General features: G+C 39.3%; 1 protein-coding gene across 10 annotated transcripts in view; it reads right to left on the bottom strand.

Annotated features, from left to right (window-relative positions):
* LDB2 (LIM domain binding 2) overlaps positions 1 to 19,335 on the bottom strand; it is a 325,876-nt gene that overhangs the window by 63,457 nt on the left and 243,084 nt on the right. For all 10 annotated transcript variants that reach the window (XM_079771044.1, XM_079771047.1, XM_079771046.1 and 7 more), the window contains one exon: positions 7,682 to 7,854. In XM_079771044.1, coding sequence (XP_079627170.1) covers positions 7,682 to 7,854 — 173 coding nt within the window. The remainder of the gene's footprint in view (positions 1 to 7,681; positions 7,855 to 19,335) is intronic.

The following is a 19,335-nucleotide window of genomic DNA, read 5'->3' as shown; positions in this document are numbered from 1 at the left end:
CACTTGTAAATAATGGGCACAAAACCCACCTTACAGAAAGATTATGTCCAAAACCCATGGCACAGAATATGGACCCCACAAAGTAGTATCCTCCTATCAACTCCCCCCCCCCCCCCACTTTCATGATCCTTTGACAATAGGAGCTTGAGCTGTTGTTTTAATTTTAGTTAATCCTACTTTGGGAGAAAGTATCTAATAAAATTATTTATGCTGAAGTGTGAGATACTATAAGATTACCCAACTAGAAGTTCTCATTTCCAAAGAGAAAACCCAGAGGGCAATGCTTAACCCAAGTGTGTGGGTATCAGTTACTGACATAAAAGTTAGAGCATATTTAGAGTCTATTCCTTAAATTACATCGTATCAGCAATGACAAATTCTGCTTGCATAAAGGGCCAGCCTTTGGTGGGGGGGTGGAAAATTTATCTTTCTAAGAAAAATATATATCATTAATAAAAAATACTTATTGGAGCTCTCTTCCTTGATAAACTGATTAATGATAGGGGAGCTTTTCAATCTTCTTTTGATATTCAAATCATTTTTTCCCATGTAGTTATTATTTTATTTGCCTTTCTTTTCACTGTTAATGACTTTTATTTTTTTAAAATATATTTTATTGATTTTTTACAGAGAGGAAGGGAGAGGGATAGAGAGTTAGAAACATCGATGAGAGAGAAACATCGATAAGCTGCCTCCCGCACACCCCCTACTGGGGATGTGCCCGCAACCAAGGTACATGCCCTTGACCGGAATCGAACTCGGGACCTTTCAGTCCGCAGGCCGATGCTCTATCCACTGAGCCAAACCGGTTTCGGCTGTTAATGACTTTTAAATGGAAGAAAATACTAGGCACTCCCACACCACTGAGCCTATTTTGACTATACTGGTAAGATAGGCAGTGGTGGTCACACATTGGTCCAGCTTAAATCATTACAACTCATTATTCAGCCCATGCTGGACTCAGAGTAGCAGTACAAAATACTGGATGGAGGCTTTGATATCAGAAAGTACTAGATTCGAATCCTGACTCTACTTTTCACTCATTTTTAAACTTTGGGAACATCAGACTCCCTAAATTCTAGTTTCCTTATCTGTAAAATGAGGATAAAAACATCCTCAGACAGGGTTGTTGGAAAGACATGTTAAAGGGAATTTTGTATGTAGACTGCGTAGGATTGCAGCAAGCACATATTCGGCTATAAACAACAGCTCTAATGATAAAAGAAATGCAACTGAAGAACACAGAATCATAGACCAGTAGAGCTATCTGAGACCTAGTGGTTCAGGAGAGCTATCTCGGGGGCTCTGCTTAGAAGACCTTAGAGTCCACCTGGACTCCCAGATCCCTTCCCATCTTCTAAATTCAACCAGATAACTTCAGTTTTATTTGTTTTCATACATTGAGCTTCTGATCAAGCTTTTTCGAAGCAAGGTTTCCTATGCTAAAAACAAACACATAAAACTTTGGAAATCACTGTGCTACACAAGTTTTTGGAAAACAACACACACAAAACAACAACAACAACAACCACACACATAAAAACAATAAGGTCAATAGGGAATATGATCATTTCTAAAACTATAGCTAAAACTATAGTCTATGAATGTATTTAACTATTTATATCAACCTTTTATGAAATATTAACACTCATTTTTCCCTCTGGGAATTTAATACAAAAAAGCCACCATATTGAGTTCCAATTATGTCCTAGGCACTGGGTTCTGTGCTTTCGGTCGACTCTAATGTAAGGTAGTATTTTCTTTAAGCAAGCTGCAAAGACCAGTACAGGAGAACTAGCAATGTGTGTTGATAGGGCACTACTTAAGAAAGATGCTATGAATGCCTGCCATTTTCATTTTATCAAAGGTCTCAGAAGCACTGTAAGATAATTATTGATAATCTGGGTGAAGACCCCTAACTCAAATCCAATTAGCAGAATCTGTGGGTAATTTCAGGCATTTGGGCACCTTGCCCCGGCACTCCTTAGTTGAATGGTCTTCAGAGCCTTGTTTCTGATCTTAGCCATGACAGTGGAGCCCCCGGAAATAGGAAAGACTTTAGTGTCCCCAAACCACTCCCTGGAGCATCTCAGCATTAGAATTAATTTACCAAGGGTTTCCAAAGAGTTACATGGAGATTAAGCCACACAATCCCCCTGGGTGTTAGCATGACGGAAGCTACCTGCAGTGAAGGCTTTCACAATAAGGAGGGAACCATCGCCATCGAGTGACAGGGAAATACCTTGGCAATACAGAACAGAAATATTTGGATGCTATAATCCTGTTTTGGTTTCCTTTAAGAAAGAGGATTATTGGGTGTTTAAACAAATATTAGCCCAGTTAAAGCCATGCTTCTAAATGATCTAATCTATTTATTTTGTGTTTAGGAACCACAAACCCAGATTAGAAGGAGGTTCTGGTTTACCGGTATTGGAATAGAATATAATGGGAAGACCTGGATGTGGTCCTTCCGATGAATGACTGGATTGGAGATCTGGAAGGCCAAGTTAAATTGTGTTCTTTGTTTTCTGTGAGATCACACACCACACTGGTTGAGGACACTGCTTGCAGTCAAACTGGGGGCTAAAAAGGGAAAGTTGCAAGTAGCCTTGGGCTCCTCCTTTCTCAGACAAAACCAAGGAGTCAGTGTATCCAGGGCAGATCATATTGGATAGCATAGTCCTTAGAACTGAATCTGAGTTGACTGTGTAGGGTGTTTTTCTAAATGAAAGACTGTAAGAGAGTTTGGTCACTGCTGGTCTTCCTCAGGTAATTACACCCACAGCCTCCTCCCAAGCCTATGAAACCTCTCCACCTCCTGCCCCCATCTTGGAAGTTAAAGGAAATTGAAATCTTTGTGATTTATTTTATAGGCAACAATCAGCAAATGGAATGGAGGCTCTCTCTCTCTCTCTCTCTCTCTCTCTCTCTCTCTCTCTCTCTCTATATATATATATATATATATATATATATATATATATTGTTTGGAAATGGTAGAAAAATGGGCATAGCTTATACAGGAGAATGAATGTTTTTTCCCTTCAGAAAAATTCTCTGCATTCCTCTTAATCAATACAATTAATGTAGCTTTTATCTAAAGTTACCATTTTTTTTTTGAAAACTGCCTTTCACTTGGCATCCAAAATCAAAAGGGTCCCCAATTAAGAAAACATTTTCTGTTATGCCGAATTCATGTTACCGTACTATGAGCTCTGACATTTTGTTTCTGTGGTAACCAAAATCAGCTGATTAGTTGGCATGGCAACCGAAAAGATGTAATCCCAGCAGACACACTCTAATCAATGCCCCCAGCACAGATGGTCTCCGGAGGATCAACAAGAAAGAGGCTGGCAGGCATTCAGCATGTCACGTGCTAGCTTGAGACTAGGCCAGGGATGAGAGAACTAAAAAAGAACATTTCTCAAACTAACTGGTAGCTTTTTAACCCTTTTCTTTCTCTGACTAATTGTGAAGCAATATGGACCATGTAGTTACATATATAATACAATACTCATAGAGCTTTTATGAAATAAAATGTGCTTTTTAAATGTGTATTTATTTAATTGTCTTGGTCTTAATGCCTGAAACAGTATGCACGGAACAGTGTTATAATAATTATTATTTTAGTTAGTAGATTACTAGCTTATTATAAAAGGATACAACTCAGGAACAGCCAGATGGAAGAGATGCATAGGGCAAAGTATGTGGGAAGGGATAAGGAGATTCCATACCCTGAGAGCTCCCCCAAAACCTATGGGTTCACCAACCAGGAAGTACTAATTAGTGCTTTTAGATTAACAGTTGCAAAAAGCTCATTGTATTTTACTTAGAGACACTGTTTGTGTAAATGCACATATATGCATATATTAGAGCAATATGGTTATTATCTGTAATAACTTGGTATTCAGAATAAGAGTACAAGGTCCAAATCCTGGAGTAGAATGTGGTATAATGTGGCTCAGGGTAGCATGATGAGCTAATGGTCAAAGACAAGAATAAGTATTCAGATAGATGCACTTCCACGATACCTGGCTATAGTGGCAAACCATTTCATCATAAATAATTGAGACCAAAAAATAAATAAGTCTGTGTTTAAAGAAGTGATAAAGGTGTTAATGGCTGTAATTATTGTTCTAGTTTGTAAAACCTAAAAGTCACCCAACACATACCCCAGAGAGGGCTCATCTCAGCACCTGCCAGTATTGCACTCTTAATATAGAATTTGAGGGTCTTTGATTGTAAAAACTTTGGTGATTGCACTTCTGATATTAAGCCTTGTTTTCTGTTTGTCTTGAAATTGAATACAGAAAAGAAAGGCTTCCTAATGTGTGTTTTAAAACTCTAATTACATATTTATCCATAATCTATAATGTTGCGAGGCTCAGGAAATTGCAAAATGTGTACTATGCTCCTGAGGAATATTAAGTGTTACTGTTGATTAGGACTGTGGCAGATTTTTGATTCACCAGTTGACCAAATTTTCATAAAAGCAACTCAGAACCACTGGCTCAAATGCTACTTGGGGAATTAGAGTTTATTGATAGTCTAAATTAGGACAATGTGCTAAGTAATGCCATGTACTAACTAATAGCCAGTTCCCCCCAAAAAAACAAAGCACCAGCTTCCAAACTCTTTCTGTCACACTGGAAGTTCATTAACTCACTGTTTTCTACTAAATAGCCTGATTATTTTCTGACACGGAGATGAGTTATTTTTAATTAACATAAGAACAAAAGAAAAATGGGAAAGGTTCTTTGGGTTGTATAATAATGACTAAAGAGAAAAAAAAAAGAGAACCCTTTCAAATTTTCTAAAAATAAATGTGCATAATTAGAATCTGGACGAAGTCCACATAGCTAAGCTACATTTCCCAGAAAGTAATATTTCTCATCACAGTATGGAAATATTCATTACAAGATTTGGCAGATGGTCTTGCCATGGAGGAGAATCAAATGGGTGATCTAAAGAATTGAAGATAGCCCGGCCTGTGTGACTCAGTAAGGTGAGCATCATCCCATGGACCAGGAAGTCACTGGTTTGATTCCTATTCAGCGTACATGCCAGGGTTGTGGTCTTAATCCCCAGTGCGGGTATACAAGAGGCAGCCTAACAATGATTCTTTCTTATTGATTTTTCTTTCTCTCCCTTCCTCTCCCTTCCTCTCTCTGAAGTCAATAAAAACATATTTAAAAAAATAAAAATAAATAAAGAATTGAAGCTTTAGGCTGGGAGAGCTGGGTTCATGAGAATGCGCAGGTCTTCCTGGGGGGTGCCTTGGATGCCTGGACAACCACTCAGACATCTGAGAGGGGAGCATTCCTGAATGAGGAAGAATGCAATAGAGAAAACCCTAGTTTCTTCATTAGAATAAAAAAAACCTCACTTTATCAATTCACCAGGAGAATGGGTCTCTTTAATTTCAAAACAGCCCTGAATAAATAGCACTACATCTTCAGAGCAACTGACTATTGTCATTTATAGAAAAGTTTTGGCCTGAGAAAGAAACAAATCAAGGAAATATATAGAAAGATCCCTGCAAGATACATTTTTCTACCAATGGCCACAGGTTTTGCAAATATCTCTATTATGGCAAAAGTTTTATTTAATTATCATGGAAATCCCACCCCCCCTCCCCGCTCCCTTAAAGCATAAGGAATTTGGGTGTTTTTCTTGTAATACCTACAAGCAACACTAAGTCTTAACAAAAATCTATAATAATAAAAGCATAATATACTAATTAGACCGGACGTCCTTCTGGATGACCTTCCGGACGAAGCCACGGCAGCGGGCACTGAGGCAGAGGCAGCTGCCAGGCAGCGGGGGCCGAGCCCCTTGCACTAATTTCGTGCATCAGGCCTCTCGTAATAATAATAAAGATAACGAAGCAGCCGAGAAAGGCTTTCTCTGCAGTGCTGGACTTTGCAACACTAGACGTGGACTGTGGACCCATCTGATCTACAGGATTAAGCAGATGTGTTAAGTCTCCAAAATGAAATGAGACATAGACACATTAAACCATCACCCAAGGGATCATTCCTTTCCACAGAGCAAGCTCTTCCCAGCACCAGCTCTGCACACAGTGGGAAACTTCTTTGTCTCTGAACAACAACCTTCCTCTCTGCTCAACTGTCAAAGAGGAAGAAAGAGAAAACCCAGCTCCCGCCCCGCATTTAAAATGTCTATTAGCCAAGGCAAGATATCATATAATCAGTGGCATCTGATGATGTGCTTTTGCATTTTATGACCTTTCCCTTTGCCTTCTGTTTTTCACACCATTGTGAACAGCAGAAAGATGAAACTGCACCTACAAGATCAAGGAATACTTTAAACAATAAACACTTTATTTTTATTCTTTCGGCATATTGTGCATAAGCAACAAATACATCTTCTGTTTATAATTTGGGCTTTTGCATTAACCCTGATAATTCAACTTCCCTTAACTATAAAGAGGGTGTGGACATTTGTGTTTTTAATGAAAAGAGATAGCTGCTATCATTCATATTAAAAATTAATTTCACATGGAGTCTTAGTCAAAATGCAATGAACCGGTGTTCATTAAAATAAGCTTCTGTGCCTGGCTGGCATGGCTCAGTGGTTAACCATCGACCCATGAACCAGGAGGTCACGGTTCGATTCCAGGTCAGGGCACATGCCTGGGTTGTGGGCTTGATCCCCAGTAAGGGCCATGCAGGAGGCAGCCAATCAATGATTCCTCTCGATATTAATGTTTTCCCCTCTCCCTCTCCCTTCCTCTCTGAAATCAATAAAAAATATATTAAAAAAATAAGCTTCTGTTTTGCCAGATTCTATGACTAAATATTTGCTCTTGCTATTTTTCTACTTGGGAGAAGATATAAAGGGGTTGATCCTAATGTTTCAGAAAGGTCTTTATCCAGAGGAGGCACACCATATGGCAATTATCTATGCATGGGAGAGGTCATAGGTGGAGTTTTTTTCTTTTTCATTTCAAATCCTTCACAGGGCCTGGAATTCTGCCTCAAATTTTTATCTGATCCTCCTCCTCCCCTCCCCATGTGTCTCATTCTCTCTCTCACAACTTCTTGCTCATTTGCTGATTGACCAATCATAGAACTTCTCAGAATTTGGGGAAATCACCTTTAAGCTCCAAATTTCCTAAATTCTTTTATATTTTTGTGTTCCTTAAAGATTACAGTTAGTTGAGTTATGGTAAGTTGGATTGTCCTCCTGCCCAATTCACACTGAATTTAGCTTTAAAAATGTTTAATTTCAGTAACACATAGAATTTCTTTGGCACTAATGTTATTATGACAATCATTGTGATTCTATGTGGTCTTTGGATAAACTGGAGTGTATCTCCAAATCAGACGATCAACACTGGGAGAACGTTCTCTTACCTGTAGAAGATCTTTTGTATAAAAACTAATAACATTCTAATTTAGTAACCTGGGTTTAATAGGCAGCTGACCCTCTCTTGCCCTGAATTTTGAGGTTCTATCATGCTTGACTCCACCTTACATGCCCACAACTGAGAACAGTGTTCACCAAGAGTCTAGCCGTGTTGCAAACATAAAAGATCATCTCACAGTGCTGAAAAGGTCTAAGATATGAGAAATCAGCTCAAAGTTCCAGAAGAAAGCTTCCATTATTATCCTTAAATACACACAGAGAAGAACAAACCATGTTGGAGATGGCCCCTTACCTTGGTAAACATGGGCTTCCCGTGCTGGGTGACCATCGCACACTGGTCACAGTCCACTGTGATGGATGAGTTGTGGTACGATTCCTTCGAGTGTTTGAGAATGTAATACAGGTCAGTCACCCCTCCTTCAAACACAGTGCTAAAGTAGCGGGGGATGAGGGTCCTGCCGATAGCTGGGAGAGAAACACAGACAAACAAAAAATGAATGAAAATATCTGGCTGGTCTAACACACCCCACACCATCGCCAGATTTGCAACTGGATAAAAGTCATTGCAAGAGATGATGCCAGGAGGCAAATTTCTCTTTACAAATAGCCACGACCCTTCTGGGTTATACTTTATAAAATAAAATCCTCAGCTATTCAGACAAAAATTTGTACAGTCATCTCTCCAGATTTTGTGTACTTTGAAAGTCAATAGTGAAAGAGGTAGTATTTTTTAAAATTTATCTTCATTGTTGAAAGTATTAGAGATCTCTCCATTTTTCCCCATTTACCTCCTCTACCCCACCTCCACCCCCCACCAAGGTCTTCCCCACACTATTGTCTATGTCCATGGGTTATACATGTATGCATATAAGTTCTTTAGTTAGTCTCTCCCCAATCCCATCCCCACCCCCACCTTCCCTCTGAGATTTGTCAGCCTGTTCCATGCTTCTATGTTTCTATTTTACTCATCAGTTTATTTTATTCATTAGATTCCACAAATGAGTGAGATCATATAACACTTGTCTTCATTTTTTTAAAGAATGGAAACAAACACATTGACTACTTTGGACCTCATGTATGTTCTCTGAATGAACATATATTTCCACAAAATAAAACATACCCAACCCACTTGGATTTTATAATGAATTGATTACAGGCTAGTTATTAAATCATGTTTTAGTAGTAGTTGTCATAATGATAAAAATTTTAATAATGTAGTGCTTGATAGTGTGTGAAGAATTTTGGCATTCAGACTTGGATCTTCAGAACAACCCCGAGTGTAGGGGGCTGAGACAAAAAAAAGAAAAAAGTTATTATGGAAAGAAAAAGGTTATTAGGAATGTTTCAAAGTCACATAACTTGTGAGTAGAAAATTGGGGTCTTTAATTCCAAATCTGCAAATACCCAAACAGTCACTCTTTCTAACACTGTGTCTCAAACCGCTTTACTGAAGGGAAATCTTTAAAAAGTGAGCTGTACCTGCACATACAGAGATCCATACCTATGTCAGTACTGACTATTCATTCTGTCTGCTTCTGGAGTTGGCCAGAATATCTTTCTAGGATAAAAGGCCCATTTGAAGAGAATTTGGTACCTTCCACTTGGTCTAAATTGGTCTCCTTTATTCCCTGTGCCCTGTCCTGCCCCATTTCAGTTGAGCGATTGTTAAGTAGCTGGTTCTCTCTGATATATGATGCTTAGAAACAGCTAACAAGTCCTTTGCTTCAGCAGAGATTTTAAATCCTCTTACACTGAAAATCCCAACTCATAATATCAGGAATTTTGCCTATGTGCAGATTTGAGGCAAAGTACTAAAGCACCCTCAAGGGATCCCAGGTTTTTAATCAATCTCTTACATTCCCTATACAAGGCCTCCTGAAAGACAAAAATAATATTTAAAATAAATAAATTACCAAAGAGAGCTTTAGTAGGAAAGATCATGCAGTCTTCACTTGAATGTTTTAAAATGTTTAACTTCATTTTAAAAGAATCAGTGTTAATCTATTCCATATGGATCTATATCTCTTTTGTACACGGACTAGGGAAAAACACACTATAAAAAGAATACCCTGCCAAACAGTTTTCTGAAACAATATCTAAAGAATCCTGACATGGATGACTGGTCTCTGAATAATTCATAGAGTTGTTATTGCTTCATATTTACTGCAGTTAAAATCAATCAACAAATACGTTCTGCATATTCCTGGATCTTTGGCAATTCTATCTTAAATAATCCTTATACATACATTTCCTAAATCCTGCCTAATCCCCAATAGCACATGTTCATTCATTAAATACAAAATTCAAATAAAGAGTAATTTGAGTCCACCATAAGTGTACGCATGGCTTATATTGTAAAGAAAACTTGGTTAATGCAAAAAACCTTATTGTACTTTGCTAAACAGATAAAATTAATTAAATGCATTTCAAATATTCTAACTTAAAACTAAGTACCATAAAATAGCGCTAGTAATTTGACATTTTGGGGACCTGTACTGTGGAGAATAAATACAAACCATAAAAAAGTAGAAGCAGGGTGAAAATATTTCACCACAGTATCCAAGGAATTGTCCCAGTAAAAAGGTTACTAGATTAGACACATTGCAGTTTATTCATCATGAATCCTGCACAATTTAATTCCTTTGCAGTAGCGTTTGCTATATATCATCATCATTTTCATTCATAGCATAAGAAAAATTGAATAAGAAAAAGTCAGAGATTCCTTAACTTTAAACCTAAATTATTAATTAGCTCTCCAACTCTAGAAAATGTACGAACTGTATGGGAAAGATACCTAGCGAGAAAGGCAGCTTCGCTTCATGGAGTACTTTCTAGCACTCTAGGAAATGGTTGCTATGGAGACCTGAGATTTGTTTGCAGCCCTTTTCCTTTGTGGGACTGTCCCTAGCATTTTCCCCATGGTCCTGTTTGGACCCTCACTCGCACAGCCCCGTTATCCACCGTAATAGACTGCACTCTGGGGGTCCCACTGAACCACGGCAATGGTAGTCAGGTCCTAGTGTGTGCAGTCTCCTCTCCTTAAATGTGGGCTGGGTCCTGTGGTCTTCTTTCATCAGTAGAATGTAGCGCAAGTGTCCTGGTGCCAGTTTGGGGCTAACCTTAATAAAGACTAGAGGCTTCCCCTTTGTGCTGGGGGCAAGTCATTGAGATGTACAAAGGTCAACTACTGTAAGACTGCCACAGTGCAAGAAGCCCAACCTAACCGTGTGGGACAGTCATGTGAAGGAGAACTGTGTCTTGCAGCCAACAGCCCAACTGACCTTCCAACCAACAGCCAGCACCAACTAATTTGTGTAAGTGAGGCCGTCGTGGGAGGTGAATGCTTGAGTTCCCATCGCGCTGCCTCAAGCTGGTGTCACTTGGAGCAGAGATGCGCCATCTCCCATATGCTTTGCCCGCATTGCAGAATCATGGGTAAGTAAAAGCAGTGTTTGTGTCTTAAGCTAACATGTTTGGAGCCCCTTTTTAATGTGCCAGTGAATAATCACAGCACCCTTGCAAACCCCTAGGCTACAAAGATGGGCAAATTGCTATTTTTCCCTGAAAGAGGTCAGTGTTGCCACTGAAAACATATGAATATAGAAATACAGACGCTCCCATCCAGAGGAAAGCCGGCCAGAGAGACAGAGGGCCTTTGTGGACTGATTTGGGCCCTCATCTTAGCTGGGACTGAAGGCAACTTTAGTCCTTGGATGTCCCACTTTTGTGAGATGTGCCTGCTCCCCTCTTTTTTTAAAAATATATTTTATTGATTTTTTTACAGAGAGGAAGAGAGAGGGATAGAGAGTTAGAAACATCGATGAGAGAGAAACATCCATCAGCTGCCTCTTGTACACCCCCCACTGGGGATGTGCCTGCAACCAAAGTACCTGCCCTTGACCGGAATCGAACCCGGGACCCTTGAGTCCGCAGGCCAACGCTCTATCCTCTGAGTCAAACCGGTTTCGGCACCCCTCTTTTTTAAATAAAAAAATTAAAAATTTATTTGAGTAAGTTGGGATTAGCTTTCTGTTATTTGCAAACAGAGGAATCCTAATTCATGCTGTCCGTCCTGTTCCAGCACAGAACAAGGTAGCGAACACTGAGCTGAAAGAAAGCGATGAGAATGAGAATCTGCAAACGATATGAGTCTCTCTTTGTGTCAGAAGCTGAAGGGGATAAAAGGGTGTGTCAGAGACAGTATTAGTTTTCTACTCACACTAACAAATGATCGCACATTTAGTGACTTCATTTCTATTTGTTTATTACCTCACACAGTGTTCTGACAATCGGACATGGGTGCTGCTGGGCTAACAGGTGTCAACAGGGCTACCTTCCTCTCTAGAGGCTCCAGGAGAGAATCCCTTTTCCTGCTTTTTTCCAGCATCGAGGCTGCTGCCACTCCTCAGCTGTGGCCCTTCCCCCAGCCTCACACGCAACAGTGGTCATGGAATCCTCATAGGGCATCACTCTCGCTCTCCCTGCTGCCTCCCTCTTCCATTTTTACAGACCCTTGTGGCTGCCTTGTACCCACCCAAATAACCAGGATCATCTCCTATCTCAAGGTCCTTATTCAGGTCTGCAAAGTTCCTTTTGCTAGTAAGGTAACATAGTCACAGGGCTCCAGGGATTAGCACTGGACATCTCGGAGGGGGGCAATTGTATTGTCTTCCACAGAGAATATCTTTGCCAAAGAGCTTCTGTTTTGCAAGGGAGATTAGTAAAAAAATATAACTTGTGCACACTCACACACACACATGCATGCACACACAATGAGCAATGTACAGATAATGTGCAGTGAATGGGAGAGACAACCGGAAAGGAAAACATCACATGTGCATGAGGAAGTCACTCTGCAGCTCATTCACTGATTCTGTAAACATTCACTGAGCCCAGAGTAGGTGCAAAGCTCCTTGGTAGGTGCTGGAAACACAAAGACAGACTACTGTCCCTGTCTTTCAAACGCACCTCTAACAAGAGAGTTAACAAGCATCTATGTGTCTGTAATACAATGTGACAATAAAGCCAAAAAACAAATTTGTGATTTTGAACTCTTTGCCAGTTTCTTCTGACGCCTGAATTCAAAGTACAATTGTATTATTTTTGAAGCACTGAGAAGATTAAAATGTCCTTTTAATTTCATAAATCTTGCAACCACACCGTACAGCCTAATATAAATGACTTTAAATCAGTAGACATTTCAGATTTAGCTCTGGTGATCCCCTAGAACTCATCAGCCACACCAAGTCTAAATCTATTTAAATGTTATATTGTCACATTCATATGCTAGACTTACACTTTGCATTTGTACTTTAAGTCTTGGATCTAAAAAGAATTTAAATATTGATATACCTAAATCTACATTGTGTTCCCATGTAAAGAATTACATTTTACAAATATTCCTGATGAGAGATTAAGACTATAGGAGATTATAACAGAGATTCTATTTTTCTGAAACATTTGGTCAAAACTCCAAAAGTTAGGAAGGGGAAGTAAGGTGAGCAAGATAGCCCCAGGAAAATGTTCTGTGATGTCAGGTGAGTAGAATCCTATATAATAAAAGCCTAATATGCTAAGTGTCCGGTCGGCTGTTCAACCAATCAAAGTGTAATATGCTAATGATATGCTAAGGCCGTTCAACTGCTCACCATGACATGCACTGACCACCAGGGGGCAGATGCTCAATGAAGGAAATGCCCCCTGGTGGTCAGTGCACTCCCACAGGGGGAGCGCCACTCAGCCAGAAGCAGGGTTCACGGCTGGCAAGCCCAGTTGCGGTGGCAGGAGCCTCTCCCCGCTCCAAGGCAGCACTAAGGATGTCTAACTGCAGGCTGAGTGAGGCCTGCTCCCCCCGGGGAGTGGGCCTAAGCCATCAGTTATACATCCCCCAAGGGCTCCTTGACTGCGAGAGGGTGCAGGCTTGGCTGAGGGACCCCCCTGAGTGCATGAATTTTGTGCACCGGGCTTCTAGTATAGTATATATTGTGTATCTATGCATTTGTGAAAGAGAAAAGAAAATCATAGATTAAATTACTCAGAAACCCAAAATGTGTATAAAGAATGCCTAAGTAATACTCTGCTTTATAGGTAAACATTAGTCCAGAAATAGCTAAAAATTTGTTTGTAGCTAATTTGGATATTGAGCTCTGAATTACAGTTCCTTGGGAAGTTTTTCATTGTTCTGTTCTGAGCCAAACCACTAACCTCCACTCTCCAATAGTTCTTGCTACTGGAGCTGGTAGGCTGACAGTGCTGTGGAGACAGGATCTAGCTTCCATCTTTTTTTTGTAGGTGTTACTGGTGGATGTTAGGATATGTACTGCATACTTACACATATTGGCTTATTTTTCCCCATTTAGAAACTAAATGGTACACACTGGGAACTCTTAATCATTAAAAAGATATAAACTATGGTGCATCTATCTTTTAGGACATTTCATCTCTATTATATCTCATCTCCTTTAGAGCATTTCATCTAATTTCACCTCTATTCATCTCTATGTCATTAAGAAATGCTTTTAACTCTTAAGAATGTTTGTAGGTAATTCACATGAAAGAAATTGCAAGTAGAAAATAATTATATGGGGAAATGTTCAAACTAGTAATCAAAGCATAAATTAAAATAATAAAAACGATTAAAACAAACCTGGTGAGCTTGTGGTGGAACAGGCATACTCAAATACTTCCAGGGAAATCAACAATTACACCTTATCTTGAGAATCTGTAATTCTGATAGTTTATTAGGTGTGACTCTAATGTCTTTGCAAATACTTTTGCCAAATTGTAATTCTAATGTTCAGATCATAAGTGCCCTGAAGTTCTTTAAGTCCTAATTCTAAGACTTTTGATTAGAGATTATCTTTTACTAGTCCAAATGCCTGTACTTTCTATCTGTCAGAGACAATTCACTTCAAAAAATAAAATGAAATAAGAGTTTGAGACCCCTGGTTAAAATGCAGAATAAGGGGAAGATTCACAACTAATGATGTATTAGTACCACTTTACACTTGGTAATTATTTAATGAATAAAGGCCTGGTGCATGGGATTCGTGGGGGTTGGTGTGGCCTGCGGAGATTGGCCCACTGTAGGAGCACCACTCATCCCAGTCAGCCGAGTAGCGCTCCCACTGTGGGAGCACACTGACCACCAGGGGGCAGCTCCTGCATTGAGCGTCTGCCTCCTGGCCGTCAATGTGCATCATAGCGACTGGTTGACCAGCCATTCTGGTTGTTCCGCCGTTCAGTCACTGGGCTTTTATTATATAGGATTTTCCTCCTCATTGAAAAGGGAAAAATCATAACGAAACATTTTGTGTTTTGAATTTGGTGAAATTAATTATAGTAAAATAATTGAATAATATGATTTTTTTCCCTCTCTTCTTTATTAAAATTTTAAATGTTGTCATTATTGCAGGTGTCCCTCTCCTCACACCCCCCCCCCCCCACTTTACCCATATCCACCCAACCTCACCACCCCTTCCTTGGCCTTATAATATGATTTTATTTTTTAAATCATTTTTTAAAGATATTTTTATTTATTTCAGAGAGGAAAGGAGAGGAGAGATAGAAACATCAATGATGAGAAAGAATCATTGATCAGCTGCCTCTTGCATGCCCCCTACTAGGATTTGAGCCCACAACCCCCCGGGCATGTGTCCTTGACCAGAATTGAACCAAAGACCCTACAGTCCACAGGTGGACACTCTATCCACTGAGCCAAACCGGCTAGGGCAATGGCCTTATAATATGATTTTAAACACTTTTGGTAAACACAATAACTGATAAATTGGTTGTCTAAATCTAAGTAGTTTTATATAGTTGTTCTAAAGTTGCAGGACCTCAGAAATCCAAATGGAAAGTCTGCCACTGAGGTACACACAGATTCATTAAGACACTTTAGACTTATCAGTATTCAGAATCAATGAATGTAGTATGCTAACATGTAAATGGTGATGATGCTCCTAGGAGTGACATAAACACTACTGATGATTTCATTTATGGTACATAACCATCATAATTAGCCAAAACAATAGAAATAAAACATGCTTAAACTCTGATGGGGGTGATATAGGCTCAAGGCAGATTCCTCTATCTCGGTGAAGCAAGTCAAACTAACTTTACTTTCATAAATTGACAACATTTTCAATCTAACCTACCTTTTCCTCTTTTCTCAACCAAAGCAATTTGACTTAAATAATCACCTCTATTGCTATTTCAAAGATTCATTCATTGAATATCTGCTTAGTAAGTACCTGGGCTTGACATTGTTCCAAGTACTTTAGATAAATAGCAGACAAGTGGGGAGACAGAATCAACTTGGTGGCAAGGGAATACAGACTGGTTTACACTGGCTGGCATGGAAGGCTGTGGTGAGGAGATGGTGATGGAGCTGATTTCTGATTGAAGGGGGCCATGTGAAAATCCAGGATTGAAGAGGTCCAGGCCCAGGGAAAAGCAAGGGCAAAGCCTCAAGACAGGGATGAGTTTGAACTGAATGTGCTTGGTATGTCCCAGGAAGAAAGGCATTGTGGCAGGAGTGAGATGATAGATGAGCTCAGAGAAAGAGAAGAACCAGATTATGTGGCTCTTCCTAGACTATGGCAAAGAACTTGAATTTTATTCCTAGTGCAATGAGATGGCCGTGAAAGGTTGATACAATTATATGATCTGATGAAACTACTCTAGTCTTAAATGTAGTATGCATCTGCCAACAGGGTCCCCAAACCCCACAATATTTTCTGATCTTGCCAGAAATCTATTAGACATATTTTCTGTTTGTTTGTTTTCTACCTACCAAATTTTTAATAACTTGACTAAGACTCCAGCCAATCACCTTGCACTAGGTGCTGGAGAAACCACGATGACTAAGGTAGGCCATATCCTGCATTTAGGGAGCTTCTGACCAAGCAATTCTTTGAGCTATTAACTCATTAATTAAGGATAGAAAGATGTGTACCATGGCCCCCTCTGTTTATACATTGTCTGATGCAGTAAGGACTCAATATGTATTTGCTGAATGAGTCCATGTAATCCATGAATGGATTTATAGTTCCAAGTTGTAGAAACTTGCATGTAAGCCTGTCTTATTTCATCTCATTCAACCAGTACTTTGGCATAGTCAGATAATTTTGGATTCTTATTCTGTCAGCCATTCCACAGGACATTTTCATGATGGGCCAAATTCTGTTTTCCCTTTGTTCAAGTTACTGACAATAACATTGTGCAGGAGAGGTCTGCAGCCATGGCTGGATTCTAACCATAAATCAACACCCTTTGGATATGAAACTGAAATGCTTTACTGACTTCCAGAATAAGTCCATGCTCTAATTCCTGATGCCTCATAGACATAGTGCAGGATCAGTGGGAACTGAGTGAGATGTTAGAGAAAGACCTAAGTGGAAGGATGAATAGACATAAATCAGGCACAAGTGACCAAGGGGATGAGTTGTCCAGGCTGAGGGAACAGCATGTGTTAGGAAGCATGGAACATTTTTCATGACTGGGGCTGCTGCCTTGACCAGATCTTATATATATTTACTAGAGGCCCGGTGCACAACATTCATGCACTGTGAGGGTCCCTCAGCCCAGCCTGCGCCCTATTGCAGTCCGGGACGGGGAGCGGGCCTAAGCTGGCAGTCGGACATCTCCCCTGTGTTGAGCATCTCTCCCCTGGTGGTCAGTATGCATCATAGGGACCGGTCATTTGCCATTTTGGTTGATTTGCATATTAGCCTTTTATTATATAGGATGCCTTAAAGGAACTTGTCTTGATTAACTACTCTGCTACATAGAGCTTTCTCACTCTCTCTTTTTCATTGTATTGATTTTTATTTATTCATTTATATTACTTTTATTTTTTATCTTTATTGCTGAGAATATTATAGATGCCCCCTCCTTTTTCCCCTTTGACCTCCACCACCTGGTTCTCACTCTCTTTTTATGACAGTACTATATATATATGTGTGTATATATATATATACATATACACACACACACACACACACACACACACACACACACACACAGTTATCCAAGTCTTATAATGTAGTTCACATCTGGTAGATTTATTTCTCTCCTCTGTATATCTTTATTCAACATTTTCTCAGCTACTATATTTATTCTTCAAGATAAACCTTAAGATAATATTTTCAAATTCTAAAAAAGAAAAAATTTGGAGGAAGTTGATTTAAATTAAATTTATTAAAAAAGAGTTGACATCTTTAAGATGCTCAATCTTCCAATTCAAGAACATGAAATGTTTGTTTATTTGTTTGTCTTTATTTCTACATCAAAGAAATTCTATAGTTTTTTTATATGTAGATACTGAACATTTCTGGTTAAGACAATTCTTGCATACTTTAGTTATCCTGAATGGTTAATATATTTTAAAATTATATTTGTAGTTGGAACCCACCCTGGCTAGAAATTAATGCTTTTATTAATTTTAAGTTTTTTTAACAATTTATAAAAAGTTTTTTATCATTCCAATATATTTGTATCATTGATTTCTCAACTGCAATGGTTAGAATAGAACTTCCAGAAAAATAAGATTAAATAATAAGTTACAGAACTTCTTTCCCTGATATTTTTTAAGAAAAAGCCTAAAAAATTAGGGATATACTATATGATAACTTTACAGTATATTATTTATTATGGAAAGAAAAGCAAATTGTTTTCCTAATCTTTGTTTTCATGAGTTTTTATCCTAATGGATATTTAACTTGATTGAATGCCTTTTTAGTAACTACTGATGTTCTAATTTTCTTTAGAAAGCTATCTATTAACTTATTTTCAATTATTGAACAATTTTTGTGCTCAGATAAACCTAACTCTTTCTTGTGCACACATATACACATTTTTGTATACATTTTTGCATAAATTCAACTTATGAATTCATTCCTTTAACATGAAAGCAGTGTTCTAGATAAGGCACTATCCTAGGTCTGGGTATTAAGAGGTCCCTAAAAGAGAAGCTAATAAAATATAACCCTTTGCAATGGATTCTGAAGTCAAAGGTTTGTGGAATTAAAATAATCAACTGGCTGCCCCACCCCTTCTCTCATCTCCATTTGGATCTCGCCCACTTCCTCCATGTTTGCATGCACTGCACTCCTCAAAACCTCTGCTCACGCAGCACCCTGTGCCTGGGGGGTTCTACTCCCTCCTCTTCCGCTTCATCCCAAGTCTTAGGCATCCTTAGATCTCAGCTACAGCACCACACCCCCTGGCTGAGCATCATGCTTCTCCTTCAAGTTTTCCCACTTCTTTCCTCTATACATGCAAAGTGATTATAGACTTGGATGCTGCAGTGAAAAGTCCCAGATGCATAGACTGGCTGTGCCATTTACTTATTTTGCGACCTGGATTTATGCTCTTTAAAGCCCAGTTTCTTCATCTGTCAAACGGGCATGGCATCGTCGCTAATAACGGGCAGTTACCAGTATTCATAAAATTATGCATGCAAAGCGCTTGCACAGAGCCTGACTCTGCTGAGCACTTAACTGCACAGGCTGTGCCTTACCCCACTGTATTGTAATCGTCAATTTTATTGTCTTTCCTTCAGTGACTGTCATTCCCTGAAGGCAGAGAATGTTTCTCAATCATTTCAGTATCACAGCACATCCGTGATGTAAATAGCTACTTAAGAGATGTTTGGCAAATGGATGCATGCGGACTTGGCATGTCTATTTAGACGGCCTGCCAACCTCGAACTGGTTATGTGCGCAGGCGGGTTTCAACGCAGAGCTAAAGCCACTTTCACAGTTCAGGTCTGGGGGAACCAAAGCCCCAAGAACAGGTTCTAGGGGCCCCGTACCTGGGATTTTCACAGCTGAATGCTCTATTTCAGATCATTAAGAATTAGTGTCTAATCATTTGGAAAGTTTCATCTTGGGATTTAAGTTAATTTTGAGTTTTCCAAGTTAAACAAAAAGTATCCTACCTGAG

This window comes from Cnephaeus nilssonii, assembly GCF_951640355.1.
Source record: "Cnephaeus nilssonii genome assembly, chromosome: 1".
In the NCBI taxonomy this organism is placed as follows: Eukaryota; Metazoa; Chordata; class Mammalia; order Chiroptera; family Vespertilionidae; genus Cnephaeus; species Cnephaeus nilssonii.
This window is presented reverse-complemented; position numbering and strand designations above follow the sequence as displayed.